The following is a 15,373-nucleotide window of genomic DNA, read 5'->3' on the forward strand; positions in this document are numbered from 1 at the left end:
GGTCACTTTCATAGTTTCTGTTGCCTGGTTTTTTTCCGATATGTGACACAAACTTTTATTTTTTTTGCATGTGTTGTAATTTTTTTTTTAACTGAACTCTGAACTTTTTTGATAATATATGTTGGTAACCGTGGGTACTATTCTCACCAAGGGAGTTGTTGCTGTTTGCTAGTTTATTGTTTAGTGACTTGCTGAGCAGTTTCAGTGAAGTCTTTCCCTTCCTGTGTGAAGCCTCAGAGGTTGTTCCTCAGAGGGTGCAGACGTAGGCATGGGCACAGTCATCCCTGGATGACAGTGATTTTTGTTGGGTTCTTGACTGTCTCTTTTCATGACTACATCCAGCTATTAAACTCCACTAAGTTTAATATTAATCCAGCTATTAAACTTGACTAATCTCTTATTTCTTATTGGTTTCAACAATGCCCTGGGGTGTGAATTTCTCCAAAAACTGATCCAATTAAATTATATGAGTAATTTGAAGTCAGGGTTTAAGCTTCATCTTTACCCCAGGAGGGCTCTTCGTAGCTGTCTTTTTCCTTGGTTCTCTTCAGTAAACTACCTAGCATATGGTTTGATTTATACCTGTAATGGAGCTAGCTATCAGTCACCTCTTAATTGCTTTCCATCAAAACTTCCCTTTTTTTTTTTTTTGAGATGGAGTTTCACTTTTGTTGCCCAGGCTGGAGTGCAATGATGCAATCTCAGCTCACTACAACCTCCCCCTCCCGGGTTCAAATGATTCTCCTACCTCAGCCTCCCGAGTAGCTAAGATTATAGGTATGTGCCACCATGCCCAGCTAATTTTGTATTTTTAGTAGAGACAGGGTTTCTCCATGTTGGTCAGGCTGGTCTTGAACTCCTGACCTCAGGTGATCCACCTGCCTTGGCCTCCCAAAGTGCTGGGATTACAGGTGTGAGCCACTGAACCTGGTCTGTTTTTTACAGCATCTTTAGGCTTTAACTTCCTCCATCCTCTGTTTCAAATTAAGTCAATTAAATTGGGGAGAGCAGAGCTGTTCTCTGTCTTATGGCCCAACTCTCCCCCTGGGCAAAACCTCTGAGCTGGGATGATGGAATGCTTTTCTGCTTCAGGGCTGGATGTTCAGTGGAGGACAGTAGTCTCTGGTCTTCTTGGCTTGCCTCTCCAAGCATAAAACCCTTTCCCTATGAATGAGCCAGGGCGCAGTCCCCAGTATAGCACTTCATGCCCAAGGCAGCCTTCACCTTATGAATAGGAGCTGAGTTGAAGAAGGGAGACCCAAAGTCATAGCTATACTTACCCAAAACATAACCTCTGCAAAAGGTTGCTAAGGATGGGATGAGAAATGCTAACCTTCCCCTTATAGAAATATACCTTAGCCCTTGATTGGAAGCTGGGGGAAAAGGGAGTCTAATATTTTTGGCTGAACCTGCCTAGAGTAACATTCTGTCACACTGGCCTGTGAGAAGGGAGGAGAGGATGTGGACCATGGATTTCACTGTTCTTAACAAGTCTAATAGATTTCCTTGAATAAATGTTTCTTCATTTGCTGTATGCCCTTAGGATCCGCTATGGTTTGAATGTGTTTCCCACATTTCATGTGTTGGGAACAGAACCCCCAATGTGGCAGTATTGAAATGTAGGGCATTTAAGAGGTGATTGGATGCTGAGGGCTCTGCTTTCATGAATGGATTAATCCATTGATTAATGGATTGATGAGTTAACATGGAGGTGGAACTGGTAGCTTTATAAGAAGAGGGAAAGCAACCTGAGTAAGCATGTTAGCATGACATTAAGCATGTCAGCTCTCTCACCAGGTGATGTTCTGTGCTGCCTTCAGACACTGTAGAAAGCCCCCACCAGGAGTAAGCCCTCACCAGATGCTGAGCCACGCCTTTGGACTACCCAGTCTCCATAATTGCAATAAATAAATTGCTTTTCTTTATATAAATTACCCAGTTTTAGGTATTCCGTTATAAGCAACAGAAAATGGACTAAGGCAGGATCATTACTAAAGACTTTAAGTGGTTATATTTTAAAATAACTTTCACCAGTTTCACTGGGGTACAGGTTTACAGACCTGTTAAACTGTTATTCTGGAAGTCTCAAAATTATTCCATATCAAGTCTTACTGTTTTTTTGTCTCTCCTTCATAAAACAGAGTCAGTTCTTATTATTCTTTCTATATGTTGAACATTCTGTGGTTGTAACAAATCATATTTGTTTGATCTCAGTGTGGCTTCAATTTTTCATGAGGTGTCTGATTCACCTCATGAAAAAACAAGTTATGTAATCCTAATTTCTTAATCTATAGAAAACAGAAATCAATGTGTTCTGAAATAACTGGACAAAAATGTCTTGAAAATTATGCCAAATTTCTGCTCTAACATGTTTGGATCAGTTTCCTGAAACTACTTGGTCTAGTCAAGGTGACTAAAGAGCATTAATATCTGCAACATTTATCTTGAAAACATAGACCGTGGGGTCCAGTGAGTTTCTTAGGGAAAGTCCTTTTAAATCTTGCTGAACTTCTTAGCTCCTATTCCCTTCAAAGGGCATTTATCATTACAAACTCATTACTGTTATGTTTAAAAGCTTTTTTACTCTCTTGAGATGATTTTCTTCTTAAGGATCCAGGTGATAAAATCATTTTTCTGTGTTAAATGCTTTAAGTTGTCTTTCAAAGTATTAAAGTACACATCGTAGCATGTTAATTCATAGTCTCTCTACCATCTGAGTGCCTTTTTCCTCTCCTCTGGTCCTCACTCTTCTTTCTCTGGTGAATTATTCATTACTCACAACTTATCAAATTATAAGTGAGCACTGAAGTGCTCTTCAAGAAGTCTCTTAGAAATGACTCAAACTTTCTGTTTTAACATCTTATAATATTATCCCTCAATTTAGCTTTTATGAAGCCACCCAGGCTAAAACAGATGCCTAAAGGGTATCTGCCTCTATAATTTTTGTTTTGAAAATACAGGATATAGTGTCCAAGGAATTATCTGGGCAATCTGAAGATGAAGATGTACAAAACGAAAGAAAGAGAATCCTGGAGCAGCCTCAGGAGTTGCTGGATTCTATAGTACTTATTAAAGAACTCATAAAGGTAATATAATTCAATGGCTAACATACACTGGCTTCATTTCTACTTACAAGTGTGCCACTGGTGCCAAGGGCTCACTGTGGTTCTTTGGGCTCTATATGTATTCTCCCAGTAGAACAGAAGAGTTATCATGAAACTGTCTCAAGTAGTGATCCATAGGGGTCTGAGATATTACTAATTGTACTTTACCTATAAGTATTCTTTACTGAATTGTGTTTCCTGGATTTTTTTTTAGATATATTTTAAGTGCCCAGCCATTCTGGCTGTAAAAAATATCTCCCTTGCAATCCAAAAGGGGGAGTGCTTTGGATTGCTTGGATTCAACGGAGCTGGAAAAACAACTACTTTCCAAATTTTGACTGGGGAAGCGAGCCCTACCTCTGGAGATGTGTTGATTGATGGCTTTAGCATCACAAAAGATATCCTACAGGTAAGAGGCTGTTACAGTCTAAGATGTGAGAAGCATAATGAATGACTCAGGTTCAGGTAACAGGTAGATGGCTAGGGAAGGGAGATGGGAAATATGGTATGTATTGATATTTATTTTGTTGATGCCGTCAATGGATTCTGGAGAGGGAAATAAACTTTTGAAGAGTGAAGCAGTAAGAGCAGAATCTAAAACAAGAGTGTCTTCTGTGTTCTTTGTTAAAGTAAAAGGCAAGTTCTTTCAACATTACATCTAACATATGCCAGACAAGGTATGGTAAAGGTGTAAGAATGGTAAGGCTGGGCAGAAGGAGAAGATGACCTGCAATTCAGTTGCACCTGAGGCCTTGCTCCATCTTACTGAGAGCTCTGCAGCAAGATGGCCTTTCACAAGTCCCCCAGGTGAAGCAAGGTCACTAGCCTTTGTATCTCTGCATCTGCCAGTCATTGGCCACACATGCCACCTGGAAGAGAGGGTGTAACCTTGGAAAGAAGCTAAGTGTGGGGAGAATTTCAAGAATAAGAGAATTAGCAAATGTGTCAAACGCCAGGAAGACTAAGGCAAGGTAAAGCCTGGATAATGTACATTGGCTTTAGTAAGTAGAACTTCATTGACGAGGTTGGCAAGAGCAATTGCACTAGGGTTAAGTGGATGGTAGTAACAAGAGCGTGAATAGTGAATTCATTTCTCCTCACTTCATCACATCAGCCCACTATCACCATAGAAGTAGGAAAATGGAGTTAGCAGAGTCTGTATCCTGCGAGATAAACAGTAGTCTAGTTTATTAGTCCGTTCTCATCCTGATAGTAAAGACATACCCGAGACTGGGTAATTTATAAAGGAAAGAGATTTAATTGACTTACAGTTTCACATGACTGGGGAGGCCTCACAATCACGGAGGAAGGCAAATGAGGAGCAAAGTCATGTCTCACATGGCGACAGGCAAGAAAGCTTGTGCAGGGGAACTCCCATTAAAACCATCAGATCTCATGAGATGTATTCACTATCACAAGAACAACACAGGAAAGGCCTGTCCCCGTGATTCAATTACCTCCCACTGAGTCCCTCCCATGACAAGTGGAAGTTATGGGAGCTACAATTCAAGATGAGATTTGGGTGGGGACACAGCCAAAGCATATCATCTGGTAACCAGAAGTGAAGCTAAAAATGTGGATTATACTTTGAAGAAAGTTAGCTGTGAGGCAAAATAAAGAATGAAAATTCACCCAGATTTGTGATAAGGACAGAAAATATTTCATAGGGTGAATAACTGAAGCACATTTATACTAGAAGGGGAGGAGTTAAAGAAACAGAGGAGGGAGTGATACATGATGGCAGGAGGTGATCTGTTCCTGCCAGGTGGTCCTTGCAAAAAAGTCGGGGGACATGAGGTCTCCCCTAACTATCTTTGTTCATACCATTTGTCCCCTTGGGGAACATAAGGGTGGCATAAAACAGTCCAGTCTCCTGACTGTGAGTAATGGAGAAAAAGTTTAAGTGAATCTGGTACCAAGGAGCAAAAGCTAAATTGGGAACTAAAAAGACAGTTAATACAAAATGTTATATTTTAAAAAAGAACAGGCATATGGGCAAAATGTCAGCCTTTTGCAAGGACTGATTCAAAGTTCAGTAAATCTGAGGGAACTCTTTCAAGCCTCAGAGAATCTCTCCAAGTTTGCTATTCTAGAACATTTATCATATTTTATGTAACAGATGGTAATATTTTCATTTATTCAGACCTTAAAAATTTTTACATTGTCTTTCTATTGTGGCAAAAATGTATAATATAAAAATTGAAAAATGCATAATATGAAAAAGTTCATCTTCAGAACTTTTTCCTTAAATTAAATATCTCTACTCATTAAACAACAACTCCTCATCCCTTCATTTACTCCTTTGAATTTGACTATACTAGGTACCTCATGTAAGTAGAGTCATATAATATTTTCCTTGTATATCTGATATACTTCACCTAGCACAATACCTTCAAGGTTCACCTATGTATTTGAATTTCATTCAGTTTGGTTGGGCACAGTGGCTCATGCCTGTAATCCCAGCACTTTGAGAGGCCAAGGTGGGAGGATCACTTGAGGTCAGGAGTTTAAGACTAGGCTGGCCAACATGGTGAAACCCCATCTCTACTAAAAATACTAAAATTAGCCAGGTGTGGTGGTGTGTGCCTACAATCCCAACTATTTGAGAGGCTGAGGCAGGAGAATTGCTTGAACCAAGGAGGTAAAAGTTACAGTGAGCCAAGATTGCACCATTGCACTCCAGCCCAGCCTGGGCAACAAGAGCGAAGCTCTGTCTCAAAAAAAAAAAAAAAAAAAAAAAAAAAATTCATTCCGTTTTATGGCTGATAATATTTCTTTGTATGAGTATACAACATTTTGCTTTTCCATTCATCCATTTATGCTACATTTGGGTTGTTTGTACCTTTTGACTCTTGCAAATAATGCATCAACATTGGTATACAAATATCTGAGCCCCTGCTATTGATTATCTGGGATACGTACCTACAGGTGGAATGCAGAATCATATAGTAATTCTATGATTATTTTCGTAAGAACTTCTATACTGTATTCCACAGCAGCTGCGTCATTTTACATTCCTACCAGCAATGCACAAGAGTTCCAATTTATCCACGTAATCACTAACTCTTCTTAATTTTTGTTTTAATAGTAGCCATCCTAATGACTGTGAGGTGGTATCCCCTTGTAGTTTTGATTTGCATTTCCCTAACAATTAGTGATATTGGGCGTTTTTTTCATGTGCTTACTGGCCATTTGTATGTCTTCTTGGAGAAGTGCCTATATTAATCATTTGCACGATTTTAAATTGTGTTGTTTGGTTTCAGTTGCTGTTGAATTGGAGGAATCCTTTATATATTCTGGATATTAATTCATACATGATTTGTAAATATTTTTTCCCATTACATATAACATATGCCAGACAAGGTGCTATAAGGGTGTAAGGATGGCAAGACTGGGCAGAAGGAGAAGATGACCTGCAATTCAGTTGCACCTGAGGCCTTGCTCCATTTTACTGAGAGCTCTGCAGCAAGATGACCTTTCACAAGTCCCGCAATTGAAGCAAGGTTGCTAGCCTTTGGATCTCTGCATCTACCAGCCATTGGCTGCACATGCCACCTGGAAGAGAGGGTGTAACCTGAGAAAGAAGCTTTTTCTGCCTTTTCTGGTATCCTTTGGTGCACAAGTGTTTTAATATGAAGTTCATTTTATCGAATTTTTCTTTTGTTGCCTGTGATTTTGGTGTCCTATCCACAAAATTATTGTCAAATTCGATGTCATGAAGTTTTTCCTCTATTTTTTTTCTAAGAGCTTTATAGTTTAACATGTTTAGGTCTTTGATCCATTTTGAGTTTCGTATGGTATATAGTGTAAGGAAAGGATCCAACATCAATCTTATTCATGTGAATATCCAGTTTTCTCAACATCGTTTGTTGAAAAGTCTGTCCTTTATCTATTGAATGGTCTTGGCACCCATGTGTGATTAATTGATCATTTCCTGAGGATTTATTTCTGGATCTCTGTTCTCTTTTACGGATCTATATGTGTGTATTTATGCCACACAGTTTTTCATTACTGAAACTTTTCAGAAAGTTTTGAATTTATAAAGTATGAGTCCTCTAATTTCATCCTTCCTTTCAAAAGATTGTTTTGGCCATTTGGGTCCCGGAAGGTACTACATGAATTTTAGGATGCATTTTTCTACTTCTGCAAAAAAAAAAAAAAAATAGTTATCAGGATTTTGATAGAAACTGCATTGAATCTGGAGATTATTTGTAACAACAATAGTAAGTTTCTCAATCCATGAACATGGGATGTATTCCTATTTATTTATGTCTTCTTTAATTTTTCAGCAATTTTTATAGTTTTCAGTGTAGGAGACTTTTAACTTATTGGTTAAGTCTATTCCTATACATTTTACTCTTTTTGATGCTATATAAATTGAATTGTTTTCTTAATTTCCTTTTGGGGAGTTTTATTGTTAGCATATAGAAATGTAACTGATTTTTTAAAAGAAAAAAATAGATCAATCTATTAATTTCCCTATACCTTGCACAATATGAACAGAATAGATGCATGAAAATTCAAGAAAAATTAAGAGGAAAATAATAAATCCAGAGAAGAGATAAGTCTATAGAAAAACTCACTTTGATTAACTTGGAAAGTGCCACAACATTACCACTAAGCTTCTTAGAATCTATATTAACTATGAGATCTGACTTCATATCAAATGCAACTATCTTTTCCAAATAGAAGTCAGGGTCCAAGCAACCTGACTGAGTGAATATTCAGGGATATAAAACTGGATCATGGTTATAATTTGCTAGGATGCTGCCTTTTTTGTCATTGTTATTGTATTGTCATGCTCTGCCTGGAGGAAAAAAAAAATGGGATGGTTGCTATAGTGGTTATAGTAGAGTCAAGAGACAGATGACTTGGTCTCCAGCACCATCGAGTTATGGGAGGATAGGGAAAAAGAACTCCTAGTCAGGGCTATGAAGGTATTACATAGAAGGCCATATTGGTGACCAAACTAGTTCAAATCTATGCATATCAGTCAACTTTGCGCTTGATATTTTGTGGTTTTTCCCACTCAGAGACATGCTGAGCAGCAACTATGGCTCATGGAATATTAGCAGATCTCATTTTAAATACAGGGGTGGCACTCCTTTTTTAAATGTAGAAGTAGCAAGGTCTATGTGAATTAGTCACTTTTTCATGGTGCCAGAGTCCATGGAAACTTGACTTACATCCAGGAATCACACAGCTGGTTTCCATGTTTATTTTTGTTTCTTTGTTTTTTAATGTAAGCATTTATAGTTTGTATGGCTCCCAGTTCCCCTGTTTTCTATCTTTGTCCTGACTGAGAAAACAGAGTGCCTTGACCAAACTGAGTTGCTGTTCAAGGCCAGCTTTATGCCTTCTCCTACAGGCTTGGACACAAGCCAGGGCCTGGAAGGTGCCAAGGAACATTCCAAGACACTGATGAAGTTCTTTAAGTTGTTGCCCAAAACTGAAAGGTCAAACATCTTGCTAAAGACATAGAAAGTAGCCCTGGTCCTGAGCCAAATTCTTTAAACACTCTGTAAACCAACTCCCTCCTTATAGCCATACCCAGGTAGAACATCTTTTTTGCTATCCATCAGAAGGACACCACAACTCTCATATGTAAATTTTCCTGACAAATGTTTTGGACGGTTATCTAGGGCTTCTTTCTTTGGAATCCCAGTTGGCTCTACCTCCGGGTGATGTGGGACAGTCCACTATAAGAACTCCTCAGCCACCACTTTTGGGGCAACACTGACCATTGGCTCCAAGGACAGAACATAGCTATAAATTTCCCCCTGAACACTGCTTTTGCTGGGCCCCATGAGTTTTTGTGTAGTGTTTTCTTTGTTTTCACTCATCTCTAAGCATTTTCTAAATTCTCTTATGATTTCTTCATTTAGCCATTGGTTGTTTAAGAGTGTGTAGTTTAATTTCTGCAAATTTGTGAATTTTCCAGGTTTTCTCCTGTTAATGATACCTAAATTCATCCAATTATGGTTGGAAAAGGTGGTTTATCTTTTCAAATCTACTGAGATTTAATTTATAGCCTAAAATATGGTTCATCCTGGAAGATGTCCCATGTGCATGTGAAAAGAGTGTGTACTCTGTTTTTTGTTGATTAGTGTTCTGCATATGTTAGTTAGATCTAATTGGTTTATTGTGTTATTTAAGGTGTCTATATCCTTATTGATCTTCTGTCTGGTTGTTCTTTTCATTAATGAGAGTAGGATATTAAAAAATCCAACTATTATTATAGAATTGTTTCTTTAATTCTCTGTTTTTTCTTCATCTATTTTGAGGATCTGCTATTAGATGTGTAAATGTTTTTACTTTTTACATCTCCATTCTGAATTGAACCTTTTATTAATATGTAATATTCTTTGCTTCTTCTAAATTTTCTTGATTTAAGGTCTATTTTATCTGATATTAGTGTAGCTACCCTTACACCCCATTTGATTACTAACAGTCTACTTATGTCTTTGGATCTAAAGTGAGTCTCCTGGAGATGGCATCTAGTTGAATCATTTTTTTTTAATTCATTCTGCCAATCTCTGTCTTTAGATTGGAGAGTTTAATGTATTTATATTTAAAGTACTTATAAGGAGAAACTTATTCCATCATTTTGCTATTTTTTCTATATGCCTTATAGCTTTTATATCCCCAATTTCCTGCATTACTGTTTTGGTTTTTTTGGTTTTTTTTGGTTTTTGTTTGTTTGTTTGTTTGTTTTTGAGATTGAGTCTCACTCTGTCATCCAGGCTGGAGTACTGTGGCATAATCTCAGCTCATTGTAACCTCCGCCTCCTGGGTTCTAGTGATTCTTCTGCCTCAGCTTTCAGAGTAGCTGAGATTACAGGCTGATGCCAGCATACCAGGCTAATTGTTTTTTCCTATATTTTTAGTAGAGATAGATTTTACCATATTGGCCAGGCTGGTCTGGAACTCCTGACCTCAAGTGATCCACCTGTCTCAGCCTCCCAAAGTGCTGAGATTACAGATGTGAGCTACCATGCCCAGCCAGCATTACTATTTTCCTTTGTATTTAGTTGATTTTTTGTAGTAAAATATTTAAATTCCTTTCTCATTTTCTTTTGTAAATATTCTATAACTATTTCTTTGTAGTTATCAGACAGTACATTTAATATATTAATGTTATAATACTAATTTGAATTTATATCAACTTCAGTAACATAAAAAACTCTGCTCCTTTACAGCTCCATCACCACCCCTTTTAGTTGTTGATGTCACAAAATTACATCTTCATACACTATGTGCCCAAAACATAATTATTTTAAATGCATTAAAATTTTAAATTACGTAGAAAACAAAATGTAAAGTAACAAACTTTTGTTACGATACTATTAGCTTTTATAATTCCCTATGTATTTACCTTTATTGAGATCTTTACTTCTTATGGCATTAACTTATTGTCCAGTGTCTTTTCATTTCACCTAGTAGGACTTCCTTGAGCATTTCCTACAGGACAGGTCTATTGACAACAAACTCCATCAACTTTCATTTATCTGAGAATGTCTTAATTTCTTCTTCACTCTTGAAATAGTTTTACCAGATGCAAGATTCTTGTTTGATAGTTTTCTTTTTTTAACAGTTTTGAGGGTGCATGGTGAAAGGCTTTTCTTCTGGTTCAGCCCATTGCCTCTGGTTGCTGAAGTTTCTGATATCTGCTGATAATCTTGAGAGATTTTTTTTTAACGTGATCCATGGCTTCTGTCTTCCTGATTTCAAGATTCTCTCTCTGTCTTTGGCTTTTGCCAAATTTATAATAATATGTCTTGGTGTGGGTCTCTTTGAGTTCATTTTACTTAGAGTTCATTGGGCTCCTGGATGTTTCTATTAATCAAATTTGGAAAGTTTTCAATCATTATTTCTTCAAATTATCTCTCTGCCCTTTTCTTTCTTCTCCTTCTTGAATACCACAATGTATACATTAGTCCACTTGATGGTATTCCAAAGGTCCCTTAGGCTCTGTTTACATTTCCTTGATCTTTTTTCTTTTTTTGATCTTTTTTCTTTCTGTTCTTCGGACTAAATAATTGCCATTGTCCTACAGCAAAGTTAATTAATTGTTTCTTCTGCCTATTCAAATATGACTTTTTGTTTGTTTGTTTGTTTGTTTGTTTGAGATGGAGTCTTGCTGTGTCACCCAGGCTGGAGTGCCGTGGTGCAATCTCAGCTCACTGCAAGCTCTGCCTCCCGGGTTCACACCATTCTCCTGCCTCAGCCTCTCGAGTAGCTGGTACTACAGGCGGCCGCCACCACACCTGGCTAATTTTTTGTAATTTTAGTAGAGACAGGATTTCACCGTGTTAGCCAGAATGGTCTAGATCTCCTGACCTCGTGATCCACCTGCCTCAGCCTCCCAAAGTGCTGGGATTACAGGCGTGAGCCACCACGCCCAGCCTCAAACATGACTTTCAATCCTACTAGTTAATACTTTATTTCAGTTATTGTACTTTACCACTCTAGAAATTTTTTTTCCCTTTAAAGTTTTCTACCTCTTATTGATATTTCCATTTTGTTTGTACATTTTCTTGACTTCCTCCACATCTCCCTTTAGTTTTTAAAGCATCGTTAAGACAATATTTTAAGGTATCTTTCTAGTATATCTGCCTTCATGTCTTTTTCAGTATAGTTTCCATTCATTTTTTTTCCTTTCATCCTTTGATTGGTCATACTTTCCTGTTTCCCTCTATGATTCTGAGTTTTATTAAAAACTGGACATTTGACTCCAATAAAGTGGTAATTCTGGAAATTATATTTTCCTCATTCTCCTAGGTTTGCTGCTGTTTGTTACTTTTTATTTATTGTTTTTGTTTTTTGGATTGCTGTCTCTGTGCTTAGGATCAGCCTGGGGTGTGATTCTTCTCAGGCATTTTCTGAGCCTGTGTCTTTCCCTGAGCATGTGTGGTTACTTTATAATTTTATTTATACATGCAGTTGTGTTTTAATGCCCTAATACTTAATGTATAAATCCCAAAAGAGGAAAATGAGAAAAATGAAGGATGGTGTGTAAAGGGAGCTAGTCTTTTAAAGCCCCTGTCACTTCAAACAGAGGGGCAGGGGCTCGTGCCATGCCAGGAGTTTAGGGGGCATGAAGAGTTTGGAAACACCGTAAATTAATTAGTAATTTAATTTAATTTAATTTGATAGCCTTTTCTCTGGCTCTTAGGCTATGTGCACCTCAGTGTAAATCAACAGAAGGGTTTGACTAATTGGTAAAGCAACATTTATTGCAATCTCTGGTTTGGCGATGAATGCGGAAAGGCTTTGCTTCTGGTTCAGCCTTACTCTGGAACAAGATATACATATGGCTCTACAGGTTAAACAAAGCCAAAACATCATGGTGGCCATGCTCCTTGGAGTTCCTGATTAATGAGAAGAGCATCTCATATTCTAATAATCCTCCAAATTGTGTGGCTCTAGAATTTTATTTCTAACTTCTTTATCCCCAACATCATTAAAACTGAATTATGGAAGCTATTATCCCAATGTCCTACAACAGGTCTGACAGCTATAATTGTGTAGCCCTTTAGGAAAAAAATAATCTTGGTAGGACTCTTAGAAGCATGGCTTGGAGGACTGCAGGTTTGCCATCTCCTCCATGGATGTGTAGTGGGATAGATGACTTGGCTGTTTACTCAAGGCAATTTTTGTTATTAGGTAAGGTCAAGAATTGGCTACTGTCCTCAATTTGATGCCTTGCTGGAATATATGACTGCTCAGGAAATAATGATTATGTATGCCAGAATATGGGGAGTCTCTGAGTCCCAGATTAAGCTGTATGTGAACAAATGGTTGAATTCACTGGAACTGGAGTCTCATGCTGACAGGCTTATCAGCACCTACAGGTGAGTCACTATGCTACCGCTCTTTTCTGTTGATGCTGCTAACATTGAGGTGCTTCCTTTTGTTCTTGCTGTTTGAAATGAAGCTTACAGCTCCACCTAAGCTCCGCTTCCCACAATTACCTACTTGTGAAACTATCTAATGTTCTGCTAGGCTTCAGATGCCAGTAATAAGGCAAATCAATACAGTTCTACATCTTCCCTTTGCAGAGATGAAACGCAAAGTCTTTGTTCTATTTGAACTATATCCTCTGAACCTCAAAAAAAGGAGTGTCTTCTCTTTCTAGGGTCCCTGTAGTTCTTTGTCTACCAAGTAAGGAGGAATGTAGGCCCTTTGAATTATGATGTGATTTATGTGACTTGGAAACTGTAACACTCTAAGAACATGGGTAAATAAATGCCACTGATAATGCTGCCAAAATTTATTACATAAAAGTCACTCCTCTATATCTCAAATTTAAATGAATTGATATACACGTCTGTAATTGGGCCTGCTACCTAATCAAAGTCACATATAATCAGCATTGCGGACGTCCATGTTAAGTGTTTGCTGGGACGCTCAGCATTTGGGAAATTTGTACTAACTCTTTCCTATACATAACTGATATGTATAGCCATTTCTTCTCTCACTTTTTCTCTCCTTCTTTGGCCATGAAGTGAAGGAAACAAACGTAGGCTGAGTACTGCTATTGCCCTAATGGGAAGGTCTTCAGTCATCTTCCTGGATGAGCCATCAACTGGCATGGACCCAGTGGCCCGACGCCTGCTCTGGAACATAGTGACAAAGACACGCGAAAGTGGAAAAGCCATCGTTATAACCTCCCACAGGTGTGGCTCACTGGGCGGCTTGGTTGAGGGCTAGCGAGAGAGTTGTAGTGGCTATAAGAGGGAATTATTTAGGCCCAGTGGATAATATTGGACAGTAAACTTGCCTGAGTATGTTAGTTCCTCATTAGGAATTAGGATTCATGTTAATCCTAATAAATCAAATGACTAAAAATCCTCATTGAGTTTAACAAAAAAAGTGAGGAAAAGACAGGACTTCAGAAGATGCTCTATTTGAAAATTGGGCACTATGTTCTTTTTCATTTGAAAAATTCCCACTTCCCATCGATGAGTTTTATGATTGGAAAAATACAACTTCTGATTGAAAATAGGGTCACAAAATTCTGGCTCTGATTGAACTACACAGTGTCCTCCAAAAGAGAACTTTTTACTTTTACAACATTCTGCCCTTTTGTTTTGCAAGTATGGAGGAATGTGACGCCCTCTGTACCAGTCTAGCCATCATGGTGCAAGGGAAGTTCATGTGCTTGGGCAGCCCTCAGCATCTCAAGAACAAGTTTGGCAACATTTACATCCTGAAGGTCAAGGTCAAGACTAAAGATAAATTAGAGGATTTTAAACGTTTTGTTACAACAACATTTCCAGGTAAATTAGGTTGTGCTACCTTTGTCAGAAGTGTATTAAATCAGCCCAGTGCAGTGGTTCACACCTGTAATCCCAGCACTTTGGGAGGCTGAGGCGGGCAGGTCACTTGAGCTTAGGAGTTTGAGAAATGTGTTAAATCATGTCTGTTGTTCTCACCATCCATATGATTTATGTCTTCAATACCAGTTTTCTGTGAGTTATTGATAGGTATTGATTTTCTATAATGTTCCTTTGGCAACGTTTGATACTATAAGTCTCTTGTGGCAGATTATGCTAAGTTTCACAAAAAACAGAGGTTCTCACAAACTCTTACATCACCTAACAAGGCAGTTTTATGTTTATAAATTAGTTGGGTGCAGTAGCTCACACCTGTACTTCCAGCAACTTGGTAGGCTAAGTCCAGAGAACTGCTCGAGCCCCAGGGTTTAGGCTGCAATTAGCTATGATTGTGCTGTTGCACTCCAGTCTGGGTGACAGAGCAAGACCCCATCTCTAAAAAAAATAATGATAATAAATAAAAACTAAAAATAAATTATATATCTAAAGTCCTATTTTAGCATAATTCTCAATTATTTTCACAGATTATTCATGTCAAATTTTAAGGTTTTTTCCTTCACACTACACATACAACTTTATGCTTTTACTGTCTGAGCTAGGATATGGTATTGAAATGCAAATAAGAACGTTGCCAAAGGAACATTATAGAAAATCAATACCTATCAATAACTCACAGAAAACTGGTATTGAAGACATAAATCATATGAATGGTGAGAACAACAAATACAATTTAACACATTTCTCAAGAACATATTTCTCTCCTTTCGAGAGTAGTTTGGTTTCTGAGTGCTGTTTCTTCATGCTAAATTCAGTAAGCACCTCTCTGCCTACATGGAACAGTACAAGAGAGACCATCCATTTCGATCTGTCTCTTATCTCTCTTTCCTTAACCTAAAGCGTGGGCATTGGCAAGGCTTTTAATAATTTTGG

General features: G+C 37.9%; 1 protein-coding gene across 1 annotated transcript in view; it reads left to right on the forward strand.

Annotated features, from left to right (window-relative positions):
• The window catches only part of LOC103229510 (phospholipid-transporting ATPase ABCA3), an 80,958-nt gene that overhangs the window by 61,555 nt on the left and 4,030 nt on the right, over nt 1-15,373 (forward strand). The window contains exons 10-14 of the mRNA XM_073015711.1: nt 2,961-3,086; nt 3,319-3,513; nt 12,771-12,958; nt 13,613-13,783; nt 14,205-14,386. Coding sequence (XP_072871812.1) covers nt 2,961-3,086; nt 3,319-3,513; nt 12,771-12,958; nt 13,613-13,783; nt 14,205-14,386 — 862 coding nt within the window. The remainder of the gene's footprint in view (nt 1-2,960; nt 3,087-3,318; nt 3,514-12,770; nt 12,959-13,612; nt 13,784-14,204; nt 14,387-15,373) is intronic.

This window comes from Chlorocebus sabaeus, chromosome 5 (assembly GCF_047675955.1).
Source record: "Chlorocebus sabaeus isolate Y175 chromosome 5, mChlSab1.0.hap1, whole genome shotgun sequence".
NCBI classification, from domain to species: Eukaryota; Metazoa; Chordata; class Mammalia; order Primates; family Cercopithecidae; genus Chlorocebus; species Chlorocebus sabaeus.